The 13,425-nt window shown below is 36.2% G+C and overlaps 1 protein-coding gene across 1 annotated transcript in view; it reads left to right on the plus strand.

Moving 5' to 3' along the window:
- ADGRV1 (adhesion G protein-coupled receptor V1) overlaps positions 1–13,425 on the plus strand; it is a 564,199-nt gene that overhangs the window by 362,699 nt on the left and 188,075 nt on the right. The window contains exon 85 of the mRNA XM_043593538.1: positions 8,682–8,860. Within this exon, the coding sequence (XP_043449473.1) occupies positions 8,682–8,860 (179 nt within the window). The remainder of the gene's footprint in view (positions 1–8,681; positions 8,861–13,425) is intronic.

Raw genomic sequence — 13,425 nt, forward strand, 5'->3', positions numbered from 1 at the left:
ACAAGCTATGTTTTTCCAGTACAATTTCCACTTTTTTATTCCCAAAAGAGAGTTTGCTTGAGAATAGTAGGGAGAGACTCAGAGTGAGGCAGACAGCAACTAGCTGTGAAGCTTCAGCAAGCTAGATAAATAACTTCTAACCTCTTGTACTGATGTACTCGCATGGCTCATCACAGCATCTGTAACTGGTGACCTTCACTCTGTTTCTTTAGGCTTCCCCCTTTCTGGACAGGGAAGTTGTATCACTAATGATTGGAATAGGGTAACAAACTATTTCCCTTATTTTTTTTTCAAGCAAACAACTCACAAATTCCCTTTTAGGCCATGGAACCTGAATTATCCTTGTTCATCATGCAAAAACCATGAAACTACTGAAATAATCTTCCACTTCCTTAAAACAGCCGATCATGTCTACTTTCAGAAAAACGAACAGTGAGAATTTAAATTCTTGTACGATTTTTACTGTCTTTTCCTAGTTTCTATTGTTCTATTTTCATTTCCTTTTTCTGTTTTGATTTGCTTTCATTTTAGAAATAGCATGTACTTGTGGTACAAAACATAGTCAAACACTGAAGAGAAAAATAAAATGAAAAGTACATCTGTTTCTCCCTATTTCACACACTTTCCACCCTCTGCTTTACCCTCAACCCTACTCCCAAATGTAAACACTGTTAGTGGTTTCCTGTGTATCTTTCCAGAAGTATTCCACAAATATACAAACATTTATAAATATATAAAAAAGCACATATGTGTATATTCTTGTGTGCGTGTGTGTTTATTTACTTATATATAGTGCATATAAATTTATTTATACACACATTTACCAAATACAGTTACACTTTTTTTCCTATTTTATAATATGGTTATTCCATAGTTTATTTTTCTGGTCTCTTATTAATGAAATACTAGTTTATTTCAGTTAATTTTCTAGTATAAACTATGTTTCCTTGAACATCCTTGCATTCTGAATATTTATTTACTTTTGGAATATTCTTAGAATAAATTCCTAGAACTTGTGCCTTTACTATTAACATTTACATGAAATGTACTGTGAGATGAACTGCCAGACCATGAGTTAATCCATGAAGAAAATAAATCACAAGTAACGTATTCGAGATGTTAGTATATAATATGGGTAAATAGAAACTTACTTTTTCTGCATATTCATTTGGCCCACTTTTATGATCATTTCCTGTCACCAAAATCATATAACAGTCTACTTCAGATATGAACAATATCCAAACCTTCGATTACCCTTACAATTTGTTGATCTCATGCTTAGGGAAATAGTATAATGTTTTATTTTAAAACTAAAGCTTACTTGAAGAAAAAATTTTTTGTTAAATTTTTCATGTTTTTTATTTATTTTTTGAGAAAGTGTGAGCTGGGGAGAGGCAGAGAAGGAGGGGGACAGAGGATCCGAAGCGGGCTCCATGCTGGCAGGCTGACAGCTGCAAGCCCGATGCAGGGCTTGAACTCAGGAACTGCGAGATCACGACCTGAGCCAAAGTCAGATGCTTAACTGACTGAGCCACCCAGGCACCCCAAAGAACATATTTTTTAATTGCAGGATAAAGTTAGAAATCATTCAGCAATTGTAACTTGTGCCTTAATTTCTGTGTAAAATCAGGCTATGAAGAAGCAAATATACATATTATTTATTCCTTGGCAGAAAGGCTATTTAGTGCCAGGGCATAGCAACAAGAAGGAAAATGCTACAACTAGCTGTGTTTCTCCTTCATCATTGATTTAATTTGGGAGGACATCAAAGCTATTAAGGACAACGGACTGGTAATTATAAAGATAAAAATGACATACCCAGGAAATACTGAATTCTCCAGTCCTCAAAAAGCCTTGCAATTTATTTCATGCATAATTGTTAAGAAAGAGGGAGGCGGGGCGCCTGGGTGGCGCAGTCGGTTAAGCGTCTGGCTTCAGCCAGGTCACGATCTCACGGTCCAGGAGTTCGAGCCCCGCGTCAGGCTCTGGGCTGATGGCTCAGAGCCTGGAGCCTGTTTCCGATTCTGTGCTTCCCTCTCTCTCTGCCCCTCCCCCGTTCATGCTCTGTCTCTCTCTGTCCCAAAAATAAATAAACATTGAAAAAAAAAAAAAAAAAGAAAGAGGGAGGCTAACTTTAGCAAGGACATGTGGTAACATTTCTTAGACTCTTCTCTGAAATGAACGACTAAGAACATATGATAATGACACAATTAATAGCATCCATGATCTCTGAGTAAACTTGATACTATAAATCAGTCTAAGGTTTCTGGTGACAGAGTTAATAACCACATATTAAATGACAAGCAAGATACCAGTCTTACCCCACGTAGCATAAAAATATATGGGGCTCAGGAAGCCTACTTTTAATTGTAAAAAAATAAAAAGAATTTCACCTTTATGTTTTACAAATGTACTAATATCCGATATATTAATATATGTTATATGAGTAAACTAATGAATTTGTGTTTATGGAGCATATGAAAGCATAATTATGGCCTATGATAATTAATAAGGTAAGTCTTCATTTTTCCTATGTGGATATTGGAAAATAGTAGTAGTCACTGAAAATGTTACTATAAAAATGAAGAGATGTGTCTGTATAAGAATATAAGTAACTATACTTACAGACACATGATTTTTTAGTTTATTCCTATCTATATTTGACCTAGATTATATCTAGCTATTTTGGTTGGTTTGCATTTTAATCAGAATCAATTTAAATTCTGGGGCGCTTGGGTGGCTCAGTCAGTTAAGCATCTGACTTCAGCTCAGGTCATGATCTCACAGCTTATGAGTTCATGCCCCACATCAGGCTCTGTGCTGACAGCTCAGAGCCTGGAGCCTGCTTCAGATTCTGTCCCCTCTCTCTCTCTGCCCCTCCCCCACTCACACTCCGTGTCTCTCTCTGTCTCTCAAAATAAATAAACATTTAAAAATTAAAAAAAAAGAATTTAAATTCTAACAACTTCAGTTACTTCTTCCATCCTCAGCTTCCTCCTGTGTGTTAAAAAAAAAGAAAGAAAGAAAGAAAGAAAGAAAGAAAGAAAGAAAGAAAGAAAGAAAGAAAGAAAGAAAAGAAAATGGGAAAAAGGAAAAAAAAGAAAAAAACTATAATAAAAGTTAGGAAAACCATTGTTTTGATTAAATGAGATATAGTTAAAAGTGGCGTCTACATTTATTACTCAATTAGTAAATATTGGTTCCATTCTTCCTCTCATAAATTTTTGCATTTAACATTTTAAAGTTTGCACCAGTTAACTTTGATCCTTGTCACTAGGAGTTCAAGCAAATCAATTAAAATTTTTGAGCCTCCCAACAATCTTTTCTGGCAAGATGGTATATAACTGAGTAAACTCAGTAACTAAACCAAATTATAAAATTGTTAAATTCAACAAAACTTATTAACTCAAATTGTATAGATCTTCATTTGTTTGGTATTTCTCAGCAAATACTATATGCAAAGCATTTTACTAGATACTCTGAGGTATACAAAAATTAATTTCCCACATGTCACAGTCATGTTTGAACAATTTATCTTCTGATAAACCTTTGTAAAATGTCTTTTAGTGTTAGCAAAAAAAAATGGAGAGGAAAAGAGAAAGGGTAATTTCCATACTTTTACAAGAAAAATGCATCTCCACAGGCATAGGAAGTGTTTGGGGGAAATGAGAGGGGGGAAAAAGCTCTCGTGTGAAAAATATTGTCAATATTTTTGTGAGTCTCTATGGAAATAAATCTTAATCAGTCTTCAGAGGAACCTTGGACTCATTTTCTAATCCCAGCTCTATAATTAACCAAAATATGAAAAAGTTGTATTTTTCTCTCATTGCCCTTGCTTCCTCATCTCTAATAAGAGGATATGTGTGGTAAGATGATCTGTAAACTTGGTATTAACTTCTAAAATTCACAGTCTGAGCATCCATACCATTAGTGTTTTTATTTAAGAAATTGTAATTTCTACAATGATTCAATCATAAAGTATGAGTAAGGAAATTGTTAGTAGCATAGTTTAACTTGTCCCTTTACCAGAGAAGGAAACTGAAACCCAGAGGAACCAAATAATGTTGGCCAAAAACATACAGCTTATCCATGCACAACCACGTCATAATCCAAATCAAGTCACTAAATCAACGTGTCTTTTCAAAAAATTTTTAAACTCATGATTTATATTATTATTTACCTGAAACTTTATTTTTTTTCAATGTTTACTTATTTTTGAGAGACAGAGAGAGAAAGAGCATGAGCAAGGGAGGGGCAGAGAGAGAGGGAGACACAGAATCCAAAGCAGGCTGCAGGCTCTAAGCCATCCGCACAGAGCCCAACATGGGGCTTGAACTCACAGACCGCGAGATCATGACCTGAGCCAAAGTCAGATAGTTAACTGACTGAGCCACCCAGGTGCCCTCGGAAGGTGGTAAATGTAGCAGTGTTTAGAGGTGATGTTAAAAATGTGACTGGTGGGGCGCCTGGGTAGCTGAGTAGGTTGAGCGTCTGACTTCAGCTCAGGTCATGATCTCGCAGTTCATGGGTTTGAGCCCCGTATCAGGCTTTGTGCTGACAGCTCAGAGCCTGGAGCCTGCTTTGGATTCTGTGTCTCCTTCTCTCTCTGTTCCACCCCTGCTCACGTTCTGTCTCTCTCTCTCAAAGATAAATAAAGATTTAAAAAAAAAATTTTTTGGGGGGCGCCTGGGTGGCGCAGTCGGTTAAGCGTCCGACTTCAGCCAGGTCACGATCTCGCGGTCCGTGAGTTCGAGCCCCGCGTCGGGCTCTGGGCTGATGGCTCAGAGCCTGGAGCCTGTTTCCGATTCTGTGTCTCCCCCTCTCTCTGCCCCTCCCCCGTTCATGCTCTGTCTCTCTCTGTCCCAAAAATAAATAAACATTGAAAAAAAAAAAAGTATTTAAAAAAAAAATTTTTTTTAATGTGACTGTGGTAACATCACTGATTTTTGGACACTGCAAAACATTTTATTCAGTTGTCCCTTTCGAAGTGTCTGTTGGGTTCCTAAAGCTGAAAATAGTTTTGAATCATTTGGGGCTTGCCTTCAGCCTACATTACAGTAATGCTAGGAACCTGTGAGCTGTGTGTTATGAAGTATACTCAAGTTAGATTAATACAGTTGGCTAAATTGGGGGATAGTAACATTTTGGCTAAAAAACAGCATGACTACGTAGTGGTGATGTCTTGAGATGGCCCATAAGATGGTTCTAGCAAAAATTTTAAAGCTTAGAGATAGAAACGTACATAGAGACCTAACTATTGAAATTTTCAGTTCACAGTGTTTGGCAGGAAAAAAGTGACATATGGACAGTGAACAGTAAGCCATGCTCAGTCCACCTGAAACATGTTTGGGTGAGAGTGACACCCTTTAACTTGCATTGAGTTCTCAAAATTTCGTTGGTTCCAGTATTGGGTCATCACACAGACACCAAGGCACACAGATTGCATATGCTGTGAATCTGTCAACATGAAATTATCATACAGACATGATGGTCTTTAAACCCTCTTACCTCAGATTACAAGAGAGGAACCGTGATTACAAGGAAAAGAACGTAGTCACTGCTCCACTGTCTTCTCTGTTTAGAGAATGGTGGTAACTGGTGATTTTAATCCCACTGCTTTTGAATAGCATTATATATCTCACTCATTTTCCTTTTTTTCTTTTAACAACAAACTAAATTGAACTAATTTGAGCAAACATTTAAATCATAAAAGGAATAATAAGCATGTAGGATAACTTACTGAACCCAAGAACTGTAAGAATTGTCTCCTCTGAAAACACACTTTCTCTCTTCCCTGGGCTGTTGCCTATTCCTACCGCTAAAGTTCCTATGTGCTCTTTTTTCAGCTGACCAGCTGAATTTCAAGAAATTCAGTGATTCATAATTGACCCAGCTTGGGTCAAACTTCTGTCCCAGATCAAATCAGCTATGAATGGAAGAACAGGGTCATGAATCCACTCTGCATATTTGGGAGTGGAATCAGTAGTGGAAAGATAGGGTTCTGAGAAGAACTCATGACCCAGTCGTATCTCAAAAGGTACCTACCATACTATATTAAAATATCTTAAAATTCAAGTAAAACTTGAAGTTAGCTCACCAACACAGATTTTATCTTTGAGCCATATGGTATTTCTAAGATAATTAAACATCATTTCATTACATTGTATCTCAATTCTGTAGCAAAAAGAAGAAAACAAAACAAAACTTACAGTGGGAAATCCTGTCCTTAAAGTACATGTCAGTGGTTGGATTCTTTTGGAAGGGAAAAGGATTTTTTTTTTAAAGTCAACAAAAGGTTGTGACTATAGGAATTGTGTTGTTTGTTCATCAGCACTGTGCCTTGAGCTTTTTGGAGCAGAAGCCATGCATGTCCAAATCTAGCCAACAGTTATACTTGTGTCAGTCTTATCTGAGCCTCTGGTAAAGGTCAGACAGTTGCCAAAAGACTGGGCGATTCTAACTGATAGAACTAATGTCCATCTTTATAAAAGCAGACATTTCTGAAATATCCCAATCTCTATCATGATGAACCAACTTAGAAGTCATTTAACCCACTCTTTTCTGATTCTTCCACCAACTGTCCCACTGAGTTACCATCTTATATGGATACACACAAACATCTATTTAAAGTAAATAATTAATACTTTTATTTGGGAAATGGGCTAATCATCCTTCTTTTGCCTGAATTTTTATTCTGTAACAGGCTGTTTGATCACCTCAGCGTCAGACAGTTGATGGCGGTCCCACTTACTTGGGTGCGCATCCCGGTCCTAATTATGGAAAGAAGGGAGAAAACCCTGTTGGACCCAATGGTTTGAAAAAGAAGTTAGAACAAATTTACATAAGGAACAACTCAAAACATGCTTCATAATTACAGGCATACGCAGATATACATAAAGATATGGAGTGCTGACAGGAAATAAAATTCAGAGACAAAAATCTCCAAGTAACCAAACATTTTTATTTTTTCCTGGCTTAGGCCGTTCAGTACTAATCCCTCAAGGCTGATTAGGTCCAGATAGAACCTTACTTGGAAGACTCTGTAAGCAGCACCTAAAAGCCTTCCCATGAACATTAGACGTGCTTATTTATCCCATAGAAAGAGTTTCCATTGTATCACAGCTTACTTTTGGTCTTAGATGGTTTATCTTTTGTCTTTCACACTGTCTAACATCCTAAAAGGAGATTTATTTTTTTTTAATTTTTTTTTTTTAACATTTATTTATTTTTGAGACAGAGAGAGACAGAGCATGAATGGGGGAGGGTCAGAGAGAGGGAGACACAGAATCTGAAACAGGCTCCAGGCTCTGAGCCATCAGCCCAGAGCCCGACGCGGGGCTCAAACTCACGGACCGCGAGATCGTGACCTGAGCCGAAGTTGGCCACTCAACCGACTGAGCCACCCAGGCGCCCCCAAAAGGAGATTTAAGGGAGGTGGTAACATTTTCTAATGGTGACAATGTGCTCAGCACTTTATACATAATATCTCATTTAATCTTTGTAATAACCTCATTGTATGCATAAGGGGACCAAAGCTATGGCATTGTTGCTTGCTCCTGATTAGCTAGCTCTCTGATATATATAAATACTTATGTATGTATGTGTGTGTGTGTGTGTGTGTAGGTGTATATATGTATTTATGCTCACACGTTTTCCACCAGATGAAACTGAGAAGGAGGATTTATTTAGTAAAGAAGTGTCATTGCATGAGAAATGACGTTCAGTGTTGTTGCTCTGCTAAATGTAATTAAACATAAGTACTCTAATGGAAAGAGAACACTAGAAGGCAGAATATATAAGCTCCAAATTTGGCTTAGGCGTGGGAGCTAAAGCGTGGGATTTGGGGCCAATAAGAACATTTTGTTTTCCTATTCTGTTTATCTGATGCTCCCCCTCATCTTCCTGATTCTCTATATGCTTATCTTTTATATTTTTATCTAAATAAGAAATAATGGATATAAAATATGATATAAATATAAAACAAATATTTTCATTAATATTTCTTTCCCACTTGTTTGGAAACTAACATACAAGAAAGCAAATACCTCCCCTATCTCTTTCACTGCTATATCCCCTGTGCCTGGACTGGTCCCTGGAATTCAGTAAGCATTCAGTAAATATTTGTCAGGTAAATGAATGAAAAAGAGTATAAACTGAGAAAGAAAAACAGCTACAAAAACTACCCCATCATAGTACTTTTTTCTCTGTGGAGTCATTTTCTGTTTACTCATCTGTATCCCGTACTGGGAACTGACATGGGGCTATCTTCACAATTATGTACACATTCCTAGAAAAGTGTCTAACCCTGTCAGAAAGGCCATAATAAAAATTGTCCAATAGTCTAGAACAATGGGCTATTTGCTTCATTATCATCATGAAGTTGTTCACAGGAGAAGTAGGTTTGAATATCAATGTATGTTTCTTCAAAGACACATTCACAGAACAATCATAGATGATTGTGACAACAAATCAAAGCAAACTAAGAAAAATAAAAGGTATAATAAATATTTTTCACTATTTCAAGATTTGGGAGGTATCCTGAATTTCTGTGAACTAACTAAAAAAAATAAAAAAATAAATAATTATAAAGTAATGGTAGCCCTTTGTTGATCAGTAGTAAGTTTGTGTCCTGTGCCATTAGACCAGAACCTGTTCATTTTATGTTCTGTTTCCTTCTTTAGTCTGTGAATTTCTGGTACGTACTGGTGATGAACGATGAACACTCAGAGAGGCGATATCTGCTATTTTTCCTTCTGAGTTGGGGACTTCCAGCTTTTGTGGTGATTCTCCTCATAGTTATTTTGAGAGGAATCTATCATCAGAGCATGCCACAGATCTATGGACTCATCCATGGTGACCTGTAAGTACATCCAGGCACAACTCATTTAGCCTTTTTAGCCTTTTGTACCCAGACAGCTTTAGTAGTAGATGGTGAAACATTTGACGAGGTGGTATGACTAAAGGAGGAATACCAGGAAGACCTTGCATTCCTCCCAGATTGTCTGCATCTCTGCTTCCTCTAATTATCCCTTTAAGTAAGAAACTATTACCTTTCCAGTTCCCTTGATAGATGCACTTTTCTCAGGTGAGTTGATGTATTAGATGGTTCACAGTAATTTGTACTTTAGTGTAATTTAGTTTATTAGATTGAGACAAAAATACCTAGTGAAATCAGAGAACTATGAAAATTTTGATAAAGAGTAGAAACAATGAAAAATAGGGAGTATGGCATATTATCTAAGGACTCTGATATTTATTTGGGGGTGGGGGGATGGGAGAAAATGATAGTTACTGACATCCATAACATCCTTAAATACCAAAAGACTGTATCAGAGTGAATGGAAAGTGTCTGCAAAAGTACACAGGAAAGAGACAGGGTCAACTACAACCTTCTTGTATATTCTTACTAAAGTACACTAATAATCTTAAAATGTAACAAATTTGTATATACACACATATATACATGCCTTAATCCTGAATCTGGTATCTTATGGCTTTGAGGACCACCCAGCTCTTTTTATTGACTCCACACGCAGGGAAAAAAAAATTAGGGGTACCTGGGTGGCTCAGTCAGTTAAGCATCCGACTTGATCTTGGCTTGGGTCATGATCTCGTGGTTCTGGAGTTCAAGCCTCACCTCAGGATCTGCACTGATAGAGTGGAGCCTGCTTGGGATTCTGGCTCTCCCTCTCTCTGCCCCTTCCCCACTTGCACGCTCCTTTGCTCTCTCAAAGTAAATAAATAAATTTTAAAAACCTTTATAATATTAAAGTTTAATCAGCTCCCTTGGTGTAATGAGGATTAGAGGGGAAAAGTAACATTTCTAAATAAAGAATAGCTTATTCACAATCTTATGAAGATAGTATTACCTAATTATCTCACAGGTTATTATTATTATTATTATTATTATTATTACTAGTTAATAGATGTGAATAATCTTTAAATGTAAAAGTAGTATATAAGCAGAAATCATTTCAGTACCATTATTGCCCCTGATCAGTTATAATTATCTATTAATAATTAATAAATACTTATTATTGAGGTATGCAAATGTATTTCACAAATAGGCAGTCACACACGCACATATCCCCCACTACATTCAACCAAGAAAAATAGCTATGTGATACGCACACACCCACTGAGATGCCAAATATAGTCATTTTTTATTAAGATTCAGTAAGATTCCCTCATACTGTTTACCTTATAGCATTATAATGTATTTGTGCATATAAAATTCTAAAAGCCTAATCTTCTAGAAGGGAATTATGGTGTCTTTTCAAAATTGTGTTGTGACATTTTGTTACCCCTGACATTAATTTAAATCTTGGGCAGCCAGGATTAGTGTCAGAAAGTTCAGCATCATTCTTTGTCTAATACAAAGCAACCATGAGACAAGTCCTGGCTGCCAGCTGCCCATACCTTTCATGAGCTTCCTGGCAACACAGGACTTACTTGGCAGCAGTGTTACCATTAACACATGTCCCCATCCAGCCTTGGTAAATGGAACCTGATAAAAGTGATATTAATTAGAAGGAACTCTCTTGGTGCTTCTAAAAGGATTTTTAAAGAGAGAAATAGGGGCACCTGGGTGGCTCAGTCAGTTAAGCATCCAACTTCTGCTCAGGTCATGGCTCGTGGTTCATGATTTTGAGCCCTGCATCGGGCTCTGTGCTGACAGCTGGAGCATTGCTTCAGATTCTATGTCTCCCTCCCTCTCTCAAAAATAAATAAAAGCCCCTCTCTCACTCAAAAATAAATCCCCTCCCCTGCTCATGCTCTATCTCTGTCTCTCTCTCAAAAATAAATAAAACATTAAAAAAAAATTTAAGAGAGAAATAAACTATTGTACAAGAATGTCCAAGTCAACTGAATGTTAAAATATTTGCTTTCTGAGGCTTTTGCAAAAAGTTTTTTATTATCGGCTCAATTATAAGTAAAATGCAAAATACATTAACCTCTACCTGGTTTTTGTATGTTAGGGATTATTAGACCAAAGTGACTAACTTTTGTCACTCTTATAGGTTACATTGATCCTCCATTCACTTAGAATTCCTAAATCATCCCTATGTAAATTTGTTACAGTTTATTTTTACTTCTGTATTTTCATTATCACTTTAATTTCAGTATAAGGATACAAATTATGATATGATTTATGTAAAATATTTTGTACTTACAACATCATGTAAAAACTTTTATCTAGCGGTAATGATAGGATTTGTGGTTATGGGAAATAGCTGCTCATCTATCATGTAGTGGTTACTTCACAGTAACAAAAAACATCTTTCTATGAAGAATTTTCTCTAATGCATCCATATATCCAGTTATTATTTTTAAATGTTTTTCTCAAACTTTGGAACCTAGATTATGATAATTTTATAAAAACAGGTGAGAAGCAATCTATCTCTTTTCTCCTATTAGCTGGAAAGGTTTTCAAGTTCGGTGTTATTTCTTCTTTGTTTTTGTGGTTTTTTTGTGTTTTTTTAAAGTAAGCTCTGTGCCCAACACGGGGCTTGAACTTATGACCCCCGAGATTAAGAGTTGCTTGCCCTACTGACTGAGCCAGCCAGCACACCCTTCTTCCTTAGTATTTTAGAAGACTTTACACATGAAGCTAGCTAGGCTGTTTTTGTTTTTGTTTTTTGTTTTTTTTGTTTTGTTTTGGTTTTTTGGGGGGGGGAGGTGCAAGTGAGCAAGGAGCAGAGAGAGAGAGAGAGAAAGAGAGAGAGAGAAGAGCAGAGCTGACCAAAGCAGGGCACGAGCTCACCCAATACAGGGCTTGAGCCCACGCGATGTGGGACTCTAACTCGCAAACATGAGATCATGACCTGAGTCAAAGTCAGATGCTTAACTGACTGAGCCACCCAGGTACCTTACAGGAACACTTTTAACTACAGGTTTATTTTCTTTAAACTAAATGGAACTATTCATATTTTTTGTATCTAGTTCTTCCTGTATCATTTTGGTAAATCTTTTTTCTATGAATGTTTTTATTTCACATCGGTATTATAATTTTTTAATGTTTATAAGATCTACAGTAATGAAACTTTTTTCATTCTTGTTATTGATAATTTGTGTCTTTTCTTACTTTTTTTCCCCTCTCTTGATCAGTCTTGCTGAGGGTTTATTAATATTATTTTTCTTTCCCCAATCTAGCTTTTTACTACTGGATAATCTCTATTATGCATTTGTTGTCAGTTTCATTTTAACTTCATCAATTTCTACACTCATTTTTTTATTACTTATACTGTCTGGGTTTTATCTGATTTTTTTTCTTTCCTTTTTTTTTTCTTCTTATTGTATGCCAGGCAGTATGCATTTATTTTGTTTATTTTGTTAAAAATTTCCTGGGCTTCACAGTTGACATATATTATTGTGTAAGTTTAAGGTGATGATTTGATACATCACTTGCAAAATGACTGCTACAATAGAGTTTTAGTTAACACTTCCATTACCTCACATAATTAACCTTTTTAAATGTGTGTGATAAGAACATTTAAGATTTACACTCTTAGCAACTTTCAAATGAAAGATTTACACTCTTAGCAACTTTCAAATGTATATAATACACTATTGTTCTCTGTAGTCATTATGCTGTACATTGAATCCCCAGAACTGACTCATCTTATAACTGAAAGTTTGTACCTTTTGACCAACATCTCCCCATTTCCTCCAACCGCAGCCCATGGCAACCAACACTCTACCCTCTGTTTTTATGAATTTGGCTTTTTTAGATTCCTCATATAAGTGAGAATATACAGTATTTGTCTTTCTTTGTCTATCCCTGATGCCCTCAGGGTCTATCCATGTTGTTGCAAATGGCACGATTTTCTTCTTTCTCATGGCTCAATAAATTCTATTGCACTGATATAAAAAAAATATTTGTGTGTATGTGTGTGTGTTATGTATATACACATCACATTTTCTTTATCCATTCATCTAGAGACAGACATTTAGGTTGTTTCCATATCTTAGCTATTGTGAATAATACTGCAGTGAAAATGGGAGTGCATATCTCTCTTCGAGATCCAGATTTCATTTCCTTTGGATGTATACCCAGAGTTACGATTGCTAAATCATATGATAGTTCTGTTTTTAATTTTTTGAGGAACTTCAGTACTGTTTTCTTTAGTGGCTGTGCCAGTTTACATTCCCACCAACATTCTGTGATCTTTCCTTTCTTCTGCTAACTTTGTGCTTATTTTATTCTTTTTTGCTAGTTCCTTGAGGTGTTCTTAATTTGTTAGGTTGTTAATTTACACCTTTATTTTTTCCTAATGTTGGCATTTATCACTATAAGTCTCATCTTAGAATTGTTTTGGGATGTTGTGGGGTTTTTTTTCCAGGACATTTTTTTATTTCCCTTTTGATTTCTTCTTTTACCCATTTGCTGTCAGGAGTATAATTTTAATTTCCACATTCTTGTGA

The sequence above is a fragment of the Prionailurus bengalensis genome, chromosome A1, assembly GCF_016509475.1.
Source record: "Prionailurus bengalensis isolate Pbe53 chromosome A1, Fcat_Pben_1.1_paternal_pri, whole genome shotgun sequence".
NCBI lineage: Eukaryota > Metazoa > Chordata > Mammalia > Carnivora > Felidae > Prionailurus > Prionailurus bengalensis.